General features: G+C 23.1%; 1 protein-coding gene across 2 annotated transcripts; it reads left to right on the top strand.

The window, feature by feature from the left end:
- Window positions 1-12899: 12899 nt before the first annotated feature.
- LOC110613770 (probable fructokinase-4) lies at window positions 12900-16295 on the top strand. 2 transcript variants are annotated; one of them, XM_021755066.2, is made up of 4 exons: window positions 12900-13421; window positions 14230-14562; window positions 15713-15829; window positions 15924-16295. In XM_021755066.2, the coding sequence occupies exons 1-4, from the start codon at window positions 13008-13010 to the stop codon at window positions 16053-16055; spliced, it is 996 nt and encodes a 331-aa protein (XP_021610758.1). In that variant the 5' UTR covers window positions 12900-13007; the 3' UTR covers window positions 16056-16295. The 2 variants fall into 2 exon arrangements, with proteins under 2 accessions (XP_021610758.1, XP_043811602.1); XM_043955667.1 differs by lacking the exon at window positions 12900-13421 and adding an exon at window positions 13471-13571.
- The last annotated feature ends 58 nt before the right edge of the window (window positions 16296-16353 follow it).

The raw sequence follows: 16353 nt of genomic DNA, 5'->3' as shown, positions 1-16353 counted from the left end.
ATTTATATGATATGTAATACTATATAAAATAATTTAATACAAATTATATATTTAAATAAAAATAAATAATGATATATGAATAATCAAAATGATAATATATAAATAATTAATAATAATATATTAATAAATTTTATATAAAAATATTTATTGATATTAATAATAAAATTATATAAATTTAATTAAAATTATATAATTTAAAAAGAAATTTCATCTCTCCCTTATTTGTATAGACAATTTATATATAAATTTATATATTTATTATATATATTTTTTAATTAATTTTTTATATAATATAAATATTTAAATAAATTATTATTAAATTTAGTATTGTATTGTTAATTCTATATTAAATATATTTTATATAATTAATTAAAAATTTTATAATTAGTATTTAAATAATAAATAATATTTGATGTTATAAATAGATAAATAAATATTAAAATATTAAAATTTAAATAATAAAAAATAAGAAAAATGAATCATTTGTTTGATGATGGAATAGAATTTAAAATTTTAGAAAAATAATTTTTTATTAATTATTACACCACAAATTTATTTTTATTAAATTACTGTATGGTATTTTATATATGAGATATTGAAGGTTATTGAAATATTTCCTATACCATATCATAAACTTATAGAGATGTAGGGAAGAAACTCCATTATAAATAAAAATTTTACTTTCGTGATATAAATTTTAATTAAATTATATTTAATTTTATTAAAATATTTTTTAATTTAAAATTTTAATAAAAAATATTTAAAAATTTAAATTAATTAAATTTTATTAATGAGATTTTAATCAAAATCTTAAACTTGAATTAAACTCGTTATTCATTTAAATAAATTTTTTACGAATCAAACTCGATTATAATATTTAATTTTTAAATTGAATTTGAATTAAATTCGATTATAATATTTAATTTTTAAATCGAAATTGAACTAAATATTAGAGTTTGAATTAAATTAAAATTCAAATTCGAATTTATAAAATTTTTTAATAAACGAGTCTCAACTCTATAAAACTCGATTCGATTTAATTCGATTACACACTGTTATTATTAAAATAAATTCTACAATTCCCTTACTTTATTCTTAATAATCTAAATACACGAAAGATAAAACTGAAATACAAATTAAAAACGTAACGAACTTAACCACTCTTTAGTCCTATATAAGTCACACCGGTGCAAACAGTTCCTTACCTTTTTTTTTATTTATTTTCTTTAGATATGATGAGTACTTGTTTTCATTGATTAATTAAAGAGTACATGTGCATCTTCCCTTCAAAGGCAACCTATACATTAATTAATAGATTAAAATTAACATAATAAATCATTAATATAAAATTAAATAAGTTATATATAATTTAAATAAAGAAAAAAAATCTCAAAATTTATTTTTTTCAATCATCGTTAAAAAGTTTAATAAAATTAAATAAATTGAATATAATTTACATTCTTAAATCTTTAAGTTCGGTGATTTTTAAGAGCGAGCAGTATTCGATTTAAATTGAAAAAATCGATTGAACTGAATTAATTTAAAAATTCAGTATGGTTTTTTATTCATTTCAGTTCGATTCGATTTTTAATTTTAAAAATTTTAATTATTTCAGTTCAATTTGATTTTGATGAGAAAAAAATTAAAAAAATCAAACCAAACTGATTAGTGATAATAATGTATTATTTTCAATAACATGGAGAGATTAGATCATATTAAAATTAGAATATTTCAATTAAATTTTAAAATATAAAAAATAAAAAATTTATTAAAAATTTAAATCGATCAAATCAAACCGAATCAAATCAGATTGATTTAGTTCGATTTAATTTCTAACTAAAATCGATTCGATTTATTTTTATAAATACTAAAATTTTAATTTTTAATTTATTCAATTCATTCAATTTTAAACCAAATGAACCGAATGATCACTCTAGTAATTTTATTTAATTTTTTAATAATAATATGAGAATAAATTTAAATTAAAAAGTAAAATTTAATAATTCTATTCTGATTTTATAAATTTTATTCTGATTGTGTATATTTGATTGTTATTTTTTAAAAAAATTTTTGAAGGGTTAAAAATTTTTTTTAATAAAAAAGTTATTTTTTTAATTTAATTAAATTAAAAAAATAACCGATTTAAATCAAATAATAACTTTAAAACTTTTAACCTAACATTAAATAAGAGTTGCTTTCTCATATAACAAGTACACTGTTTACGTCCTTGGAAAAGCTGGTTTTGCTTAGCTGTGTGTTGCAGGTTAATTATCCCTGTCTCAAATAATGTGCTTCTCGTGCTCACCAGTCCCATGGCCCACCTGTTTACCTACCTTTAGATTTTATCTATTAAAATTAAATAAAATTATTATTTAATTTTTATAATATAAAAAAATTTATTAATTAATCTTTTAATTTAAAAAATATTAATTTTATTTTATTAATTTTAATTATTAAATATTTTAGAATATTTTAATAAAAAATTAATTAATAAATTTTTTATAAAATTAAAAAAATAAAAAAACTTACTCTTTTAACATTAATTGTCAAATGTATGGTGTGACTGAATAAACCATTTCATCTTCACTACCTTTATAAAAAAAACTACTTCACAATTCTTTTTTAAATAAATATATGAATTAATTATACCTATTTAAATTTAATGGCTTATTATTAAAAAAAATTAAAGTTTAGAGTGTAATTATAAAAAAAAATTATAAAGTTTGAAATTTTTTTATTATTTATCTTAAAATTGTAATTATAACTTTTGTTCTCTTTATTTTTTTACAAGAAAAATAAATTTATTATTATATTTATTTTTAATTTTCCTCATAAAAATATGAGCATAATAAAGAAAATATTTTTATATTTATCTACCTATTTTTAAAAAGAGAAGTAATTTGTATTTGAATTAAAATTTTATATTAATATCGTTTCTATTTTTTCTCCTTTTTAAAAATAAGAAAAAAATGTATATTCCTCCTTTTCTTCAAGTTATTTTTTAAATATTAAAATATTTTTAATTTTAATTTAAATATAAATTTTTAATATATAAAAAATTTATATTTTTATTCTTAATATTTTCAAGGTATTTATTATTAATTTAAAATTAAAATTTTATTTTATTTAAAAATAAAATAAATAGAAAAATATGGAGAATATTCCTTCTTTTATTATTTTTTTTGATAACTAATAATAATAGATGTGGTGTGCTTAAATATTAAAAAATATATTAAAACGTTTGTTAATGTTTTAAAAAATATACTACTTAGTCCTTCCATTAATTTTATCGTTAACTATTTTATTAATTTTACCGTTAACTATTTTATTATTTAGTCCTTATAATTTTAAAAAATTTATTAGTTAATGTCTCAAATTTTTAAAAAATTTACTAATTAGTCCATCCGTATCAATGGTGATGACTGTTGGGCCTTTGCTACTCGAGCCGCAGTCGAGCCCACATAGGAAAAACTCTATCAGAGCTCAATATGCAAGCATATTTTCTAGCATGCAGCTCAAGTCACACTCGAACAGATTGGGCAAAACAGGGCTCTGATTAATCAGTGGGGAACAAATCCCTCCACATCCAGAATCATGTTAGTACATGTGTCAGAGGAAATTAAATAGTTGGCTGACGATAGAGAAAGGGGCAATACGTCCATACGTACGGCGCTACATGATAGCGATATATGATACTATAGTAGGATGACAGTTACACACGTACTAGAAGATAAAAGAAAAAAAAAATAAAGAAAGAGGGCGTGAACTATACAGACCAAACTTTTACACATACCCTAATCCTACCATCTTCTAGATCTCAAATTATTAAATCACATTTTAGACTTTTTTACAATATTTAACGGGTAAAACTAACGAAAAAATTAATTAATATATTTTTTAAAACATGAGAAACATTTTAATTTATTTTTTAAAATTAAAAAAATTAAATAATAAAATTTTCTGTATCTTAAAAATTAAATAATAAATAAATAGTATTACTGAACATGACCAAACTCGGTATCAAATGGTAATAAATATTATTACCCAACATGACCAAACTCGGTGTCAAATGGTGTTATGTTTGAGCCAATTTGTTGGAATGGTTAGGTGGAATTGGTGGGAACGATTAGCAACCTTCAACCTTCAACCCACTTTGGAAAATCCCTAACAAGATATCGATTAGATTTAAGTGAAAGCTGCCATATACACACCCATGCTTTCTTTTGGAATTTTATATATACATATATATTTAAATTTTACTAAAAATATTTGTCACTTTAAACTTTAAAAATGTAATATGATATACTTAAATTATTAAAAAATATAATTAAAATCAAATTTTAATTTTAGTGATTTTAATTTTAGTATATAAAAGCATAGACTATAAACGCTCTATCATATATTACAAATCTCAAATTGTTGTTTGATTTTAATAATAATAATATACTTATTTTGGAATTGATCTGATCTTATCATTTATATAATAAAAAAATACTTTATTTGAATTAAAATTAATACAAAAATCTTTTTCCATTTTCGGACAGAGTTGAGTTAAATGTTATCCCGATACATTTGAATTTTAATTCTTAAAATTCTTCAAATAAGTTAGGGTTTACCTTTTGATTTTGAAGTTTTACCTTTGGATTTAAAGTTTTAAAAGTTCATCTCTTTTATAACTTTACTTTCTCCATCCCCTCTAATTTGTGGTTGGTATTGTTTTTTTACGAGTTAAGTATTGTGATTGTGAGTTTAAGTTCAAGGTTTGTTTTAATTTTGTTGATACATGTTAATTTTTTCCATTGTTTATATCGGTTTAGACCTTTTATGATGATATGGTTTAATTTTTAGTTATAGTATGTGAGTTTAGTTGCGTTTTGAGAACTATTGACAGAAAATAAAATTATAGAAGAGTTCAGGTTCGACCGCTAAAGACGGCCTTGACCTGCCTTCAAAAGTTTAACTTTTGTTCTCTAAGAGTAAGAGGACTTTAGGCCATCGAATCAAACACTGAAAATTCATGTTCAGTCATTTTTAGCTCGTTTTATATATGTTTTTTTATATGTTTTGAAGGAATTCTTAGGGTAGATTTAAGAGTTATAAAAGTTATATTTGATTTTTTTATTTAAATTCATTTGTGTAGGATCATACGTGAGAAACTGGAAGCTGACCATTCAGATTTTCAGATCATTACAGATAAATTATAAATTATAATCGTAAAACTAATCCACAAATAAAAAAATTACTGTTAAAAATCTAGGCAAACACACACACCATATTTCCAAGCTGAAAATCAACAAAACCAACAAATATTATCAAGATTAAAAAAAAAACTAAAAAATGCACAACAATGGAAATATGCAAGTTGAAATGGGATTATGTAACAATTTCAAATTATAAAGATGTTGTAATTTTTTTCAAAATATATGAATCAAATTATTAATTATGCTAAATTAAATAACTTTTTTTTTTAAATTTATCTATTTCATTTTATTTTTTTTTAAATTAATTAATCACTAAAGGTGTATATTAACTTGTTATATGTAGGCTAAATTATATTTTAGTTCTTAAATTTTAATGTAATTAACGAATTGATCCTTATATTTTTAAAATCGAATACTTAAATTCCTATATAATTATTTCATCCAAATTTGATATCCTTCAAATTATAATTCTGTTAGTCAACTGGTTTAAGGGGAATGAATATTTCAAATACCTAAAATACTTTTATGAACACTTAAATTCTTTTTAATATAAGTGAAAATTTTATATATATAAACTATACTTTGATCCCAAAATTTTAGCGTAGTTAACGGATCAGTCCTTCTATTTTTAAAACTAAATCCTTAAATCTCTCTATATTTAATCTATCTAAAATTATAAATTTTCCATCCATTATAAATATTAGTTCAAAACTATTGGATGATCAGAAATTAAGATTTCTTCCTAAAAGTTTACTAGTTACTTAACTGATACTTGGTACCACTTAAAATTATTTAAAACTGTAAGTATTTTCTGAAAATTTTAAATTTATAAGTATCAAAGTATTTTAATGAATGAAAATTGAAAAATAAAAAAAATTAAAAATTAGTTAATGTGATTTTATTGACAAAAGTTAATAGAAACTTAAGTTTTCTTTTAAATAAAAATAATTAAGGATTAAAATATTTAAATTACAATAGATGAGGACGGACTGATCATAGAAGAATTCAAGTGTACGATTTTAAAAATATAGGGACCGATTCATTAATTATGCTAAAATTCAATTACTCAAATATAGTTTATCCATTTAAAAAGAGTAATAAAAATATTTCTACATTTTTAACAATAAAAATGAATAAAATGACCTGTAATTTGGACGGATTAATTATAGAGGAATTTAAGTATTCGATTTTAAAAATATAAAAATCGATCGTTAATTATGCTAAAATTTAAGGGCTAAAATATAATTTAATCTTATATATACGTACTGTATATTATGAAAAAAAAATAATTGAAGGACTGCATTCTAATTTATCCAATCCATTTTATATTAACTATATGAGAAAAAAATTAATTATAAATTTTTAATGAATCCTCTGTCGTTTACAATTGCTTAATATATGAAGCAAGTTTGGCATTGAGACAAGCAAGATGTTTCCAAATATGTAAAGTTGCAATGTATGAATAAATAATATGTGAATTTTGACATAAACATTTAGAAATGTAGATGGCGTAGTCAATTCTTCTCAATAAATGAATTTGTCACCATATTCCTTTTGATTTTTCATATATATATAATGGTACAAGTTTCAAAATGCTTCTAAATTTTTTTAGTACGTAATTTTAATCACATTGTTATCAATACGATGATATGAAGCCACCTGAAATAATGGTAAACCGTTATATCTAAGTTGCAGTCCTAATTTAGTAAAATTATATATATAATACAGTAAAATTATATTGAAGATATCACAAAATTATAATGAAAAAATTCGAGTCAACTATATAGCTGAAGATAGAGCTGTACTGTAATTAGTTAGACCTGCAAGAAAGAGAATGTAAGGTAGTGGATTTTCACGGCAGTCACTCCGATACTCAATTCAGTATACTGGAGAATAAGACGAATGCAATGAATTGTTCAGAATTTAAGTAGTGTAAGAGTTAGAGTTAAACATAACATTTTTTTATAATTCAAGCATTTTCTGATAATCCAACGATGATGTGATCGTCACATCTCGCCGGGTTAACTGGTCGGTGATTCGTGATGATGATGATGTGACCGTCTGCTTGATAAGAGATTTTCGCTGGGTTAACTAGTTGGTGATTTCTGATATAGGCGTAATGGATATATGCTGGATTGTGTCTATTAACGGTAATTTTATACTGAGACTCGACTTCTTTAGAGAAATATGAGTTATGATGAAGAAATTGATATAATTTGAGTTTTCTTTTTCTTAAACGAGACTGCATACCCACTTATCAAATTTTTAATATGTGATCCTATTTTATAGTAATTAACTCATGACTTTTTTTGAACGATAGTTCCATAATATCAAGATATAATGTTACTTTATATCTAGCAAATAATTTTACTTATATATCAATATGTTCATCTACCTTAATCCTAATGGTCAAATTATCAATAATATTAAAATATCATAATTTGCCATATAATTTCAATGACATGATTATATATTTTAATCATTGACTATTGAATTTTAAAATTTAATTTCAAATTTTATATTTACTAAATATTTGCAATCAATAATTTAAAAGCATAAAAATTAAAGGGAAAATGGTTTTCCATGAATATTGATAAGCAAGTGCACTTTTTTAAAATTAAAAAATTAATTATTAAAATTTTTTTTCATAATATAAAAATTAAATAGTGAATATATAATTGCTAAAGAAAAATTTAATTAAAAATATTTTAAAATTTTAAAAATATTTTAATATATTTTTTAAAATTAGAAAAGTAATGAATTATTTTTTTATTATAAAAATTAAATAATAAATTCCATCATCGTATAATTATTTTTAAAATCTCTTGAAATATTTAAAAAAAGTGAATATGTAATTCTTAATTAAGGTGTTGGATTGACCACTTGCTTATAAAGACGACAAACTTCCATAATATATAAATATAAAAATAAATAAAAATATCATTTAAAAAAATAAAAATAAAAATATGAAAATTAAATAATTAAAAAAAAAAGCATGGAGATTTAGGAAGAGACAGAAATGGAAAGAGAAATGGAGATGTTTCCACGTTGGAATTTATAATAAAAATGGGTTTCTCTCACATTGCTTTAATCATAAGCTTAAGTAATCACTACAAACCCACCAACCAACCAATCGTATTTTATTATTTATTTATTAATTAATATTTATTTTTAAAAAGATTATTTTATTCAATCTTCTTCGTGTCTTTTGTTGTAGGTTGTTGGGATCTTTCCATGCTTCCTTCCGATACAAGACACTGTGTTGGTTTCGAATTTTTTCTAATAATAATAACAATAATACAATGAGAAAATTTGGTGACACTTATATATACTAAATTATTTTTAGGAGAATTACTGTTTGAATTTTTTCTTTTCAAATGAAATTGAATTATGAGATAATAGAATTTAAAACCTTTTAAATTTATTTAAATATATTTATTATCAAATTAAATTTGTGGATTACAGTTTAAATTAAAAAAAATTATTAATTTATTTTTATTTTAAAATTAATTTATTTTTATTTTATCCTTTATAAATAAAATTAAATAATATAAATATTTCAAATTATAAAAATTAAATAATATGTATAAGTGAAATAATAAAAATTAGATGTTAAATTTTAATAAATAATTAAATAATTAAATTTTATAAAATATAAAAATATTTTAATTAAATAATTTTAAATAAAAATATACTCATTAATTTTTTTAAAAACTTAAGGCCTTTATAATTGTTTATTCAATTATTTAGGATGAATTTCTTTATTTTTTAATAGATTTATTTAATTCAAATATAAATTAATAAAAATAATTATTTATAAAAAAATATATTTCTAACTTTGTAAACTAATTGGCTTCCGAGCAGTTGGTTATATTAAAATCACCTCTTCAAATTAAAAAAATTAATCCAATTGAATTAATTTAAAATTTTAATTTAATTTTTTATTTATTTTAATTTAATTTGACTTTAATAAAAAAATCAAACTGAATTAATTAGCGATAATAATATGTTATTTTTATTAATATAGAAAAATTAGATCATAATTAATATTAAAATATTTTAATTTAATTTTAAAATATTAAAAAATAAAAAATTTATTTAAAAATTTAACTGATTAAAATGAACTGAATTAAATTAAATTAAATTAAATTGATTCAATTCGATTTTTATTTAAAATTAATTAAAATTTAATTTTTATAAATATTAAAATTTTAATTTTTAATTTATTCAAGTTATAAAATTAAATCAACCAAATCCTAAACTCTAAATTAGGCCTCTTTCAGGTATGTATTAAAAAGAAGGTAATCCTTGGATTTTGCATATTTTTAAATTTTTTTAATTTATATAAATTAAAATAGGAAATTTATTAACATAAATTAAATCAAAGCAAAAAAATCATATGAGTCATGTTGAATAAATGAAAACATAATAAAAATTTTAAAAATGATTTTTTAATTAGATTAATATCAGTGAATTTTACCATGCTTAGAATTCATACATTATTATTATTTTAATTTATAAAAATGTTTAATTAATTACCCTGTCAGATATTTTTCCTTTGATTGAAAGTTTAGTGTGATCTCAGATCTACACTAGAATTGCCTTGATTGAGTAGTTCAGCCATTCTGTGTCACAGCTGTAAAGCAAGCAATTGATTGGATGGTTGGATGAATCATAAAAAAGGTAATATAATGTTTTGTGTAGTTTAAAGTTTAAACTCTCTAATTTACTGAACTAAATGTATTTATTATATTAATTATTATTTTATTTTTTAATTAAATATTAATTATTATACCCTTCCATCAATAAAATAATAAAAAAATACCCATTACTAATATTTCTCATTTATTTTATTTTATTTTGTAACTTTCTAAGTAATTCCTTTAATTTTTTAAAAATTAAATAATAATACATTTTAATTAAATTTTTTAAAAATAAAAACTAAATAATAAATTTAATAAATTACAGGGCTACAATAGTAATTTACAAATTATAAAACCATGAGCAGAAGTGACCCACCTTAAAAAAAAAAAAAATTGCAGAAACGGTGGGTACCGTACGTGTGTCGTCCATCTCTCTTGTCTGAAAATTCACATGTCTCCAACCCTTTCCCATTCTGCTTTCCAGCATTCCTGAAAAAGTTAAATCTTTTTTAAAATTTAAAAAATAATTATTATTTAGTTTCTATATCATTAAGAAATTAATTAAATAATTTTTTAATTTTAAAAAATATATTAAAATATTAATGTGATTTTAAAAAATTGTTACTGCTATTTTTAATAATAAAAGGAAAAAGAGATTTTTTTAAAAAAAAATTGTCTTTCTAAAATTATTTTTAAAACTAATTCTTTATTTGAAATCAATAATTTTATAATAATTTAATTGATTTTTTTAATAATTTCTTTTATTTAAAATGAAAAAAAAAACTAATTTCTTTTATCCCAACCAAACAAAATTAAATTTATAATTTAGTGAAATTTATATATTATCTCTTATATATAAAAAGAAACTAGATATTTAGTTATTATAATTTAAATATAAAAAAGTCATGATTATTGGAAATTTTATTATAACATATTATTATATTATTTATTTTGAAATTAATTTATTGTACGTATTTAAAAATAAAGATTAATTTGTTGCACAAATTATAAACAAGTAAGGAAATTGCAATTATTTTTTGCACAGTAATGATTAATTTATCAGTTTTTTAAATATTAAAAAATTATTATTTAGCCCTTATAATATAAAAAAAAATTCATTAATTACTCTCTAAATTTAAAAAAATGTTAAAACGTTCTGACATTTTAAAAAATCTACTAATTGATCGATCCGTTAATTTTAACAGTTAAATATTTTATTATTTAATTCTTATAATTTTAAAAAATTTATTAATTGATATTTCAAATTTTTTAAAAAATTATTAATTAGTCTTTTCATAATATTTAATGGTGAAAATTAACAGATAGACCAACTAGTTAAACGTGAAGTATATTTTAATATATTTTTTAAAATTGATAAATTAATTAATAAATTTTTTCATATTATAAAAATTAAATAGTATTTTTTCTTAAATATGCAAAATCTAAAATAATTTACTAATAGAGACAAACTATGAATAAAAAGTATAAAACTTTATACTATGATTTTTTTTCATGAAAATTTAAAATAAATAATTCATATAAAAATAATAATAACAACTATTATAATATAAAAATATTTGATCACTTGGATAAAACAAAAGAAATCATTTTATTCAATCAAAATCTATATTTTTTTCAACTTTAAATTTATTATTTTAATACTATAAAGACAATAATTTAAAATTAATTTAAAATTATTTTTAAAAAATTTACAATATTTTAATATATAATATATTTTAATAAAATAATTTTTTATATTTAATAAAATTATAATTTTAACAATGTAAAATGGAAAATAATTCATTACTTTTTATTGCAACAATAAATACAAATAAGTAATTTTTAAATTATTATCGTTAATTTATGATTATAATTTAAATATATCTAAATAATAAATATGAGAAATAAAGAAAAAATATCTCACAACAAATCCTTATAAGGTATGAAAAAATGTTGAATATCTGCCACTAATAATACATCTGGCTATAATCAAAGATAATTTTAGAAGGGATAATTTAATAAATTAAAAAAATAATACAAAATAAAAAAAAATAAATTAGGAAAATGAAAAGGGCTATTCACGTGGAAGGTGACTATTCAAAAAGAAATGTGAGATAATAACTGAAAATATATGCACTCACCTATATGATTTGGTGATAAGTGTATCTGAATAAATTTAAAATTTTAAGTTTTATTATTTTAATTCTCAATTTTTATTTATAAAAAATAAAAAAATACATTAATAATAAGAATTATTTAATTTTAATAAATTAATGTTCTGATTTGGTATCCAATTTTTTTAGAAAAAGAATTAAATTTTATCAACAGAATCCAATTCATTTCTATTTATAGAAAAATTTATTTATTTAGAATTAATGTAAATGTAATAGAATTCAATTAAAATCTTATATATTAGATAAATTAATAATAAAATTTAAATTGATTTAATTTATTCCTATTTTTATTATTTTTAAATGAAACGGAAATATTTATTCTTATAAATAACAAATATTTTTATCATATTCATTGAAGAAATATTGTTAATATTTTTGTAATATTTAAAATTTGAGTTTTACATAATTTTTTATCATTAAAATATAAAATTATTTTTTTTAAATTAATAAAATAATATAATAAAATTTTAATATTAATTATAAATGTATTAAATATTAATAGTCATTATTAAATTACAATAATTTTTATAACAAGAAATTATTAATTAAAAATAGTTAATAAATTTAAAATTAAAAAAAAAACAAAGGATAAAATAAAAAAAATAAAAATTATTTTCTCTGAATTTTGTTAATCTTGATCAATTTCAAAATAACAATTAATCTAATTTGAGTCATTTATTTTTATTAAATCACTAAAAATATATACATTGTGGAAAATACATGTCCTTTATAAATCATTGGTGGGCCCAATTATATCCATAAAATATATAAAGAAATAAAACCAATTAAAAATTTCGAGTGGTTTTTCATTAATTTAATTTAAATTACTGATTAATATTAAAAATCACTTCTCCCTCTATAAATACAGTCCTCTCTTCCTCCATTTCTCCTCTCTCCGAATCCTATTATCACGCGCTCTCTCTCTCTCTCTCTCTCTCTACACAAAGACTTCATTGTCTCTTCTTCTCTTCCTCTATAGATCTTTCCCAATGGCGTCAGCGCTGTCCAATGGCGGCTCCAATTCTTCACTCATCGTCAGCTTCGGCGAGATGCTGATCGACTTCGTCCCCACTGTCTCCGGCGTCTCCCTCGCTGAAGCCCCTGGTTTCTTGAAAGCACCCGGCGGGGCCCCAGCCAACGTCGCTATAGCCGTTGCTAGGCTTGGTGGGAAAGCTGCTTTCGTCGGAAAGCTCGGAGATGACGAGTTCGGCCACATGCTCGCTGGGATCTTGAAACAAAACGGCGTGATCGGTGATGGTATCAACTTTGACAAAGGAGCAAGGACTGCTTTGGCCTTCGTGACTCTACGCGCTGACGGGGAGCGTGAATTTATGTTCTACCGGAACCCTAGCGCTGATATGCTCTTGAAACCTGAAGAGCTCAATCTTGAACTTATTAGATCTGTAAGCCATTTATCAAATTTTGTTACTTGTGATGTGTGGAATTTTTTATTTCAATGGAGACCGGGAAAGGGGTGAGGGAGTGAGCTCACGCGCCATGGGAGTGGATGGGGAAGTTTCATGGTGTCACCACGTCAGCCCGATAATTATGAGGTGGGGTCCGCTTGAATCCAGATCTCTTAGTGGCGAGAATCCAGCGCCAGATCTCTTGCGTACAATAATCGTAAAATTTCAATTTTAAGCATGCATGCTGGGAGGGAGAAGCTACGGGTGGGCAGACGGACCGGTCTGGGTCGATTCCTAATTAAAACCGATCTCAGGGTTTATCAAATCCATTTTTAAAGAGAAAACAAATCGGTCCGGTTAGAAATGGAACCGGACCGAGGCGGAAAGCTGCTAATTTCACCGACGGTGATTATATTATTGTACTAATATGTCTACTTACGGTCCCACTATTTTCCTTAGTAGATCGCTGATGGTCCAACGTGCACTTCACGGGCCCTACACGTGAATCTCGTATCGTATTAGTCTATTTGAGCTATTTATTTATTTGGGTCCCACTTTGTATTGGTAGGTGGCGTGGTAAGAGTGAAATTTCGATTTGGAACAGAGGGCAAAATAGGATTCTTACAAGTGTAGATCTGTCAATTTGCGTTTTAGACTATTTGGAGAAATTGTAACCACGCTCCTCCTGGTCAGGCGAGTGGGGATCAATTAATCTTGTTGTGTCCAAAAGCATTCGGTTGTTGCGCTTTTATTAAACGGCTGAAAATTGAAGCTTTGCTGACTAATAATTTGTCTTGATACGCAGGCCAAAGTATTCCACTATGGATCCATAAGCTTAATAGTGGAGCCATGCAGATCAGCACATCTAAAGGCAATGGAAGCAGCAAAGGATGCAGGAGCTCTGCTATCCTATGACCCAAATTTGAGACTGCCACTGTGGCCTTCGCCTGAGGAGGCTCGTGAACAGATAATGAGCATTTGGGACAAGGCAGAGGTTATCAAAGTCAGTGATGTTGAGCTTGAGTTCATCACTGGAAGTGACAAAATTGATGATGCTGATGCCATGTCACTTTGGCACCCTAACTTGAAGTTGCTCTTGGTAACCCTTGGTGAGAAGGGTTGCAGATACTATACTAAGGTATTAAAATTTTCATCTCTATTTATTTATTTATTTTTCTAATTGTTGGTAGGTGTAATGCTATTTTTATCAATGGTCTGACTTCTAGCTGAAATGGGTAGGTAGTGAATTTTATGGCTATTTATTATATACTTAACAGGCCGTGCATGCTTTGCTATATGTGGGACCTAATCCTATTTTCAACATATTTAATAAGGAAATGTTTATGCCAACCACTTGATTTATATTTAATACAAGTTGTTCTTTTGTGAATGTCTAATGTCTTGACCCTTAATCTAATCCATTGGACACATTTGGTTGGCTTTCAGAATTTAATTTTTTTTTTTAATTTTGAAATCATGATTTTAATTCCAACTTGTTATTTTATATACATGATATTCTCTTTAATGCGTATTTGTACAGTTATTTTGTGTTTTGATTTTTATGTTTTTTTTTATAAAATAATGCAAAATTGATGTGCATAATTTTTTTTTTCAATTTCATATTACATATAATTATTGTGTGTCTTTTTATTTATAGTAAAAAAATATTTTAATCTCCATTTAAATAAAAAGACCACAACTACCACCATATCTTACTTATGCCATGCTACACATGGTGGTGGGTGGATCTTTGGCCCACCTTGAGTATTAAAAGCTATTGATTATTTCCTACTCCCAAATGCTATGCAAACAGGGTAATGGCCATTATTAGTCACAATCAAAGCAAGGATTTTTTTTAAATATAGTCTGGATTAGAAGGGAAAAATTAGAGGTCATATTAAGGGCCCACTTAAATTTGACTGTTAGATGAAATTGATCTTTTATGGAAAGCTTTGTCTGCTTTTGTACTCGATCATTCATTCTGCTATTATGGCTTGATCTTACATGACCCAGAAACTCTTCAAGTTGATTTATTATAGAACAAACTCCTTTATTTGTCATAAGAGCAAGAGTTTGTTGCATACGTTACAACAATTTTAAGACACTAATAAACTAAAAGTCACTTCAGAGTTGTCTTTGCTGATCTCATGGTACATGCATATTTGTATTTACTCTAATGTTTATAGGTGGGTATAGTATGCCTGGAAATTTGGCTGGTTCTGCCAATAAGTTACTCTATGACAACTGTGTAAATACTGAATTTTGATAATTTTATTGTCAAAATACAGGATTTCCATGGATCAGTGGAAGCTTTCCTTGTGAAAACTGTGGATACAACAGGTGCTGGTGATTCATTTGTAGGAGCTCTATTATGCAAGCTTGTGGATGATAGATCTATACTTGAGGTAAACAGTGAATGCTAGTTTTTCTTAAAAAAAGGGGAGTATTCTTTTATGAATCCAGTCAATCATTGTTTGGTGGTGTTGATATAATATTCAGGATGAAGCAAGGTTAAGAGAAGTACTAAAGTTTGCAAATGCATGTGGAGCCATTACAACTACCAAAAAAGGAGCTATACCTGCCCTTCCTACGGAGCAAGATGCCCTCAATCTAATCAACGCCTCAAAATAGACAAATTCCAAGAAAAAAAAAAGTTGTGCTTTTCTTTGTTTTTAATGATTTTTCATTTGCCTTTTTTTTTTTTTTTTTTTGCTCTTTTTGTTTTGTTTTTCAGTTGTAATCTTGGCTTGGTTAGGAATGGGTTGCCAACTGGAAATGAAGAGAGTTTTTCTCACATTTCTCGTAAATGTAATGATGAAAGACTATTGCTTCAAGATGTGGCTCAATAAAATTTTTTGATGTTTGTCTAAAGAAATATCCAAAATGGTGTTATATGTCTGTTATCCAATCATTTAAGAAAGAAATTGAC

This window comes from Manihot esculenta, chromosome 4 (assembly GCF_001659605.2).
Source record: "Manihot esculenta cultivar AM560-2 chromosome 4, M.esculenta_v8, whole genome shotgun sequence".
Taxonomy (NCBI): domain Eukaryota; kingdom Viridiplantae; phylum Streptophyta; class Magnoliopsida; order Malpighiales; family Euphorbiaceae; genus Manihot; species Manihot esculenta.
Note: the sequence above shows the minus strand (reverse complement) of the source record. Positions and strands in the feature narration are given on the sequence as shown.

Excerpts from the sequence above, each read along its gene's own strand:
- LOC110613770 (XM_021755066.2), top strand. The coding sequence starts at position 13,008 with ATGGCGTCAGCGCTGTCCAATGGCGGCTCCAATTCTTCACTCATCGTC. Across the intron at positions 13,422-14,229 it reads ATCTTGAACTTATTAGATCT|GCCAAAGTATTCCACTATGG; the intron begins GTAAGCCATTTA and ends CTTGATACGCAG. Across the intron at positions 14,563-15,712 it reads GTTGCAGATACTATACTAAG|GATTTCCATGGATCAGTGGA; the intron begins GTATTAAAATTT and ends GTCAAAATACAG.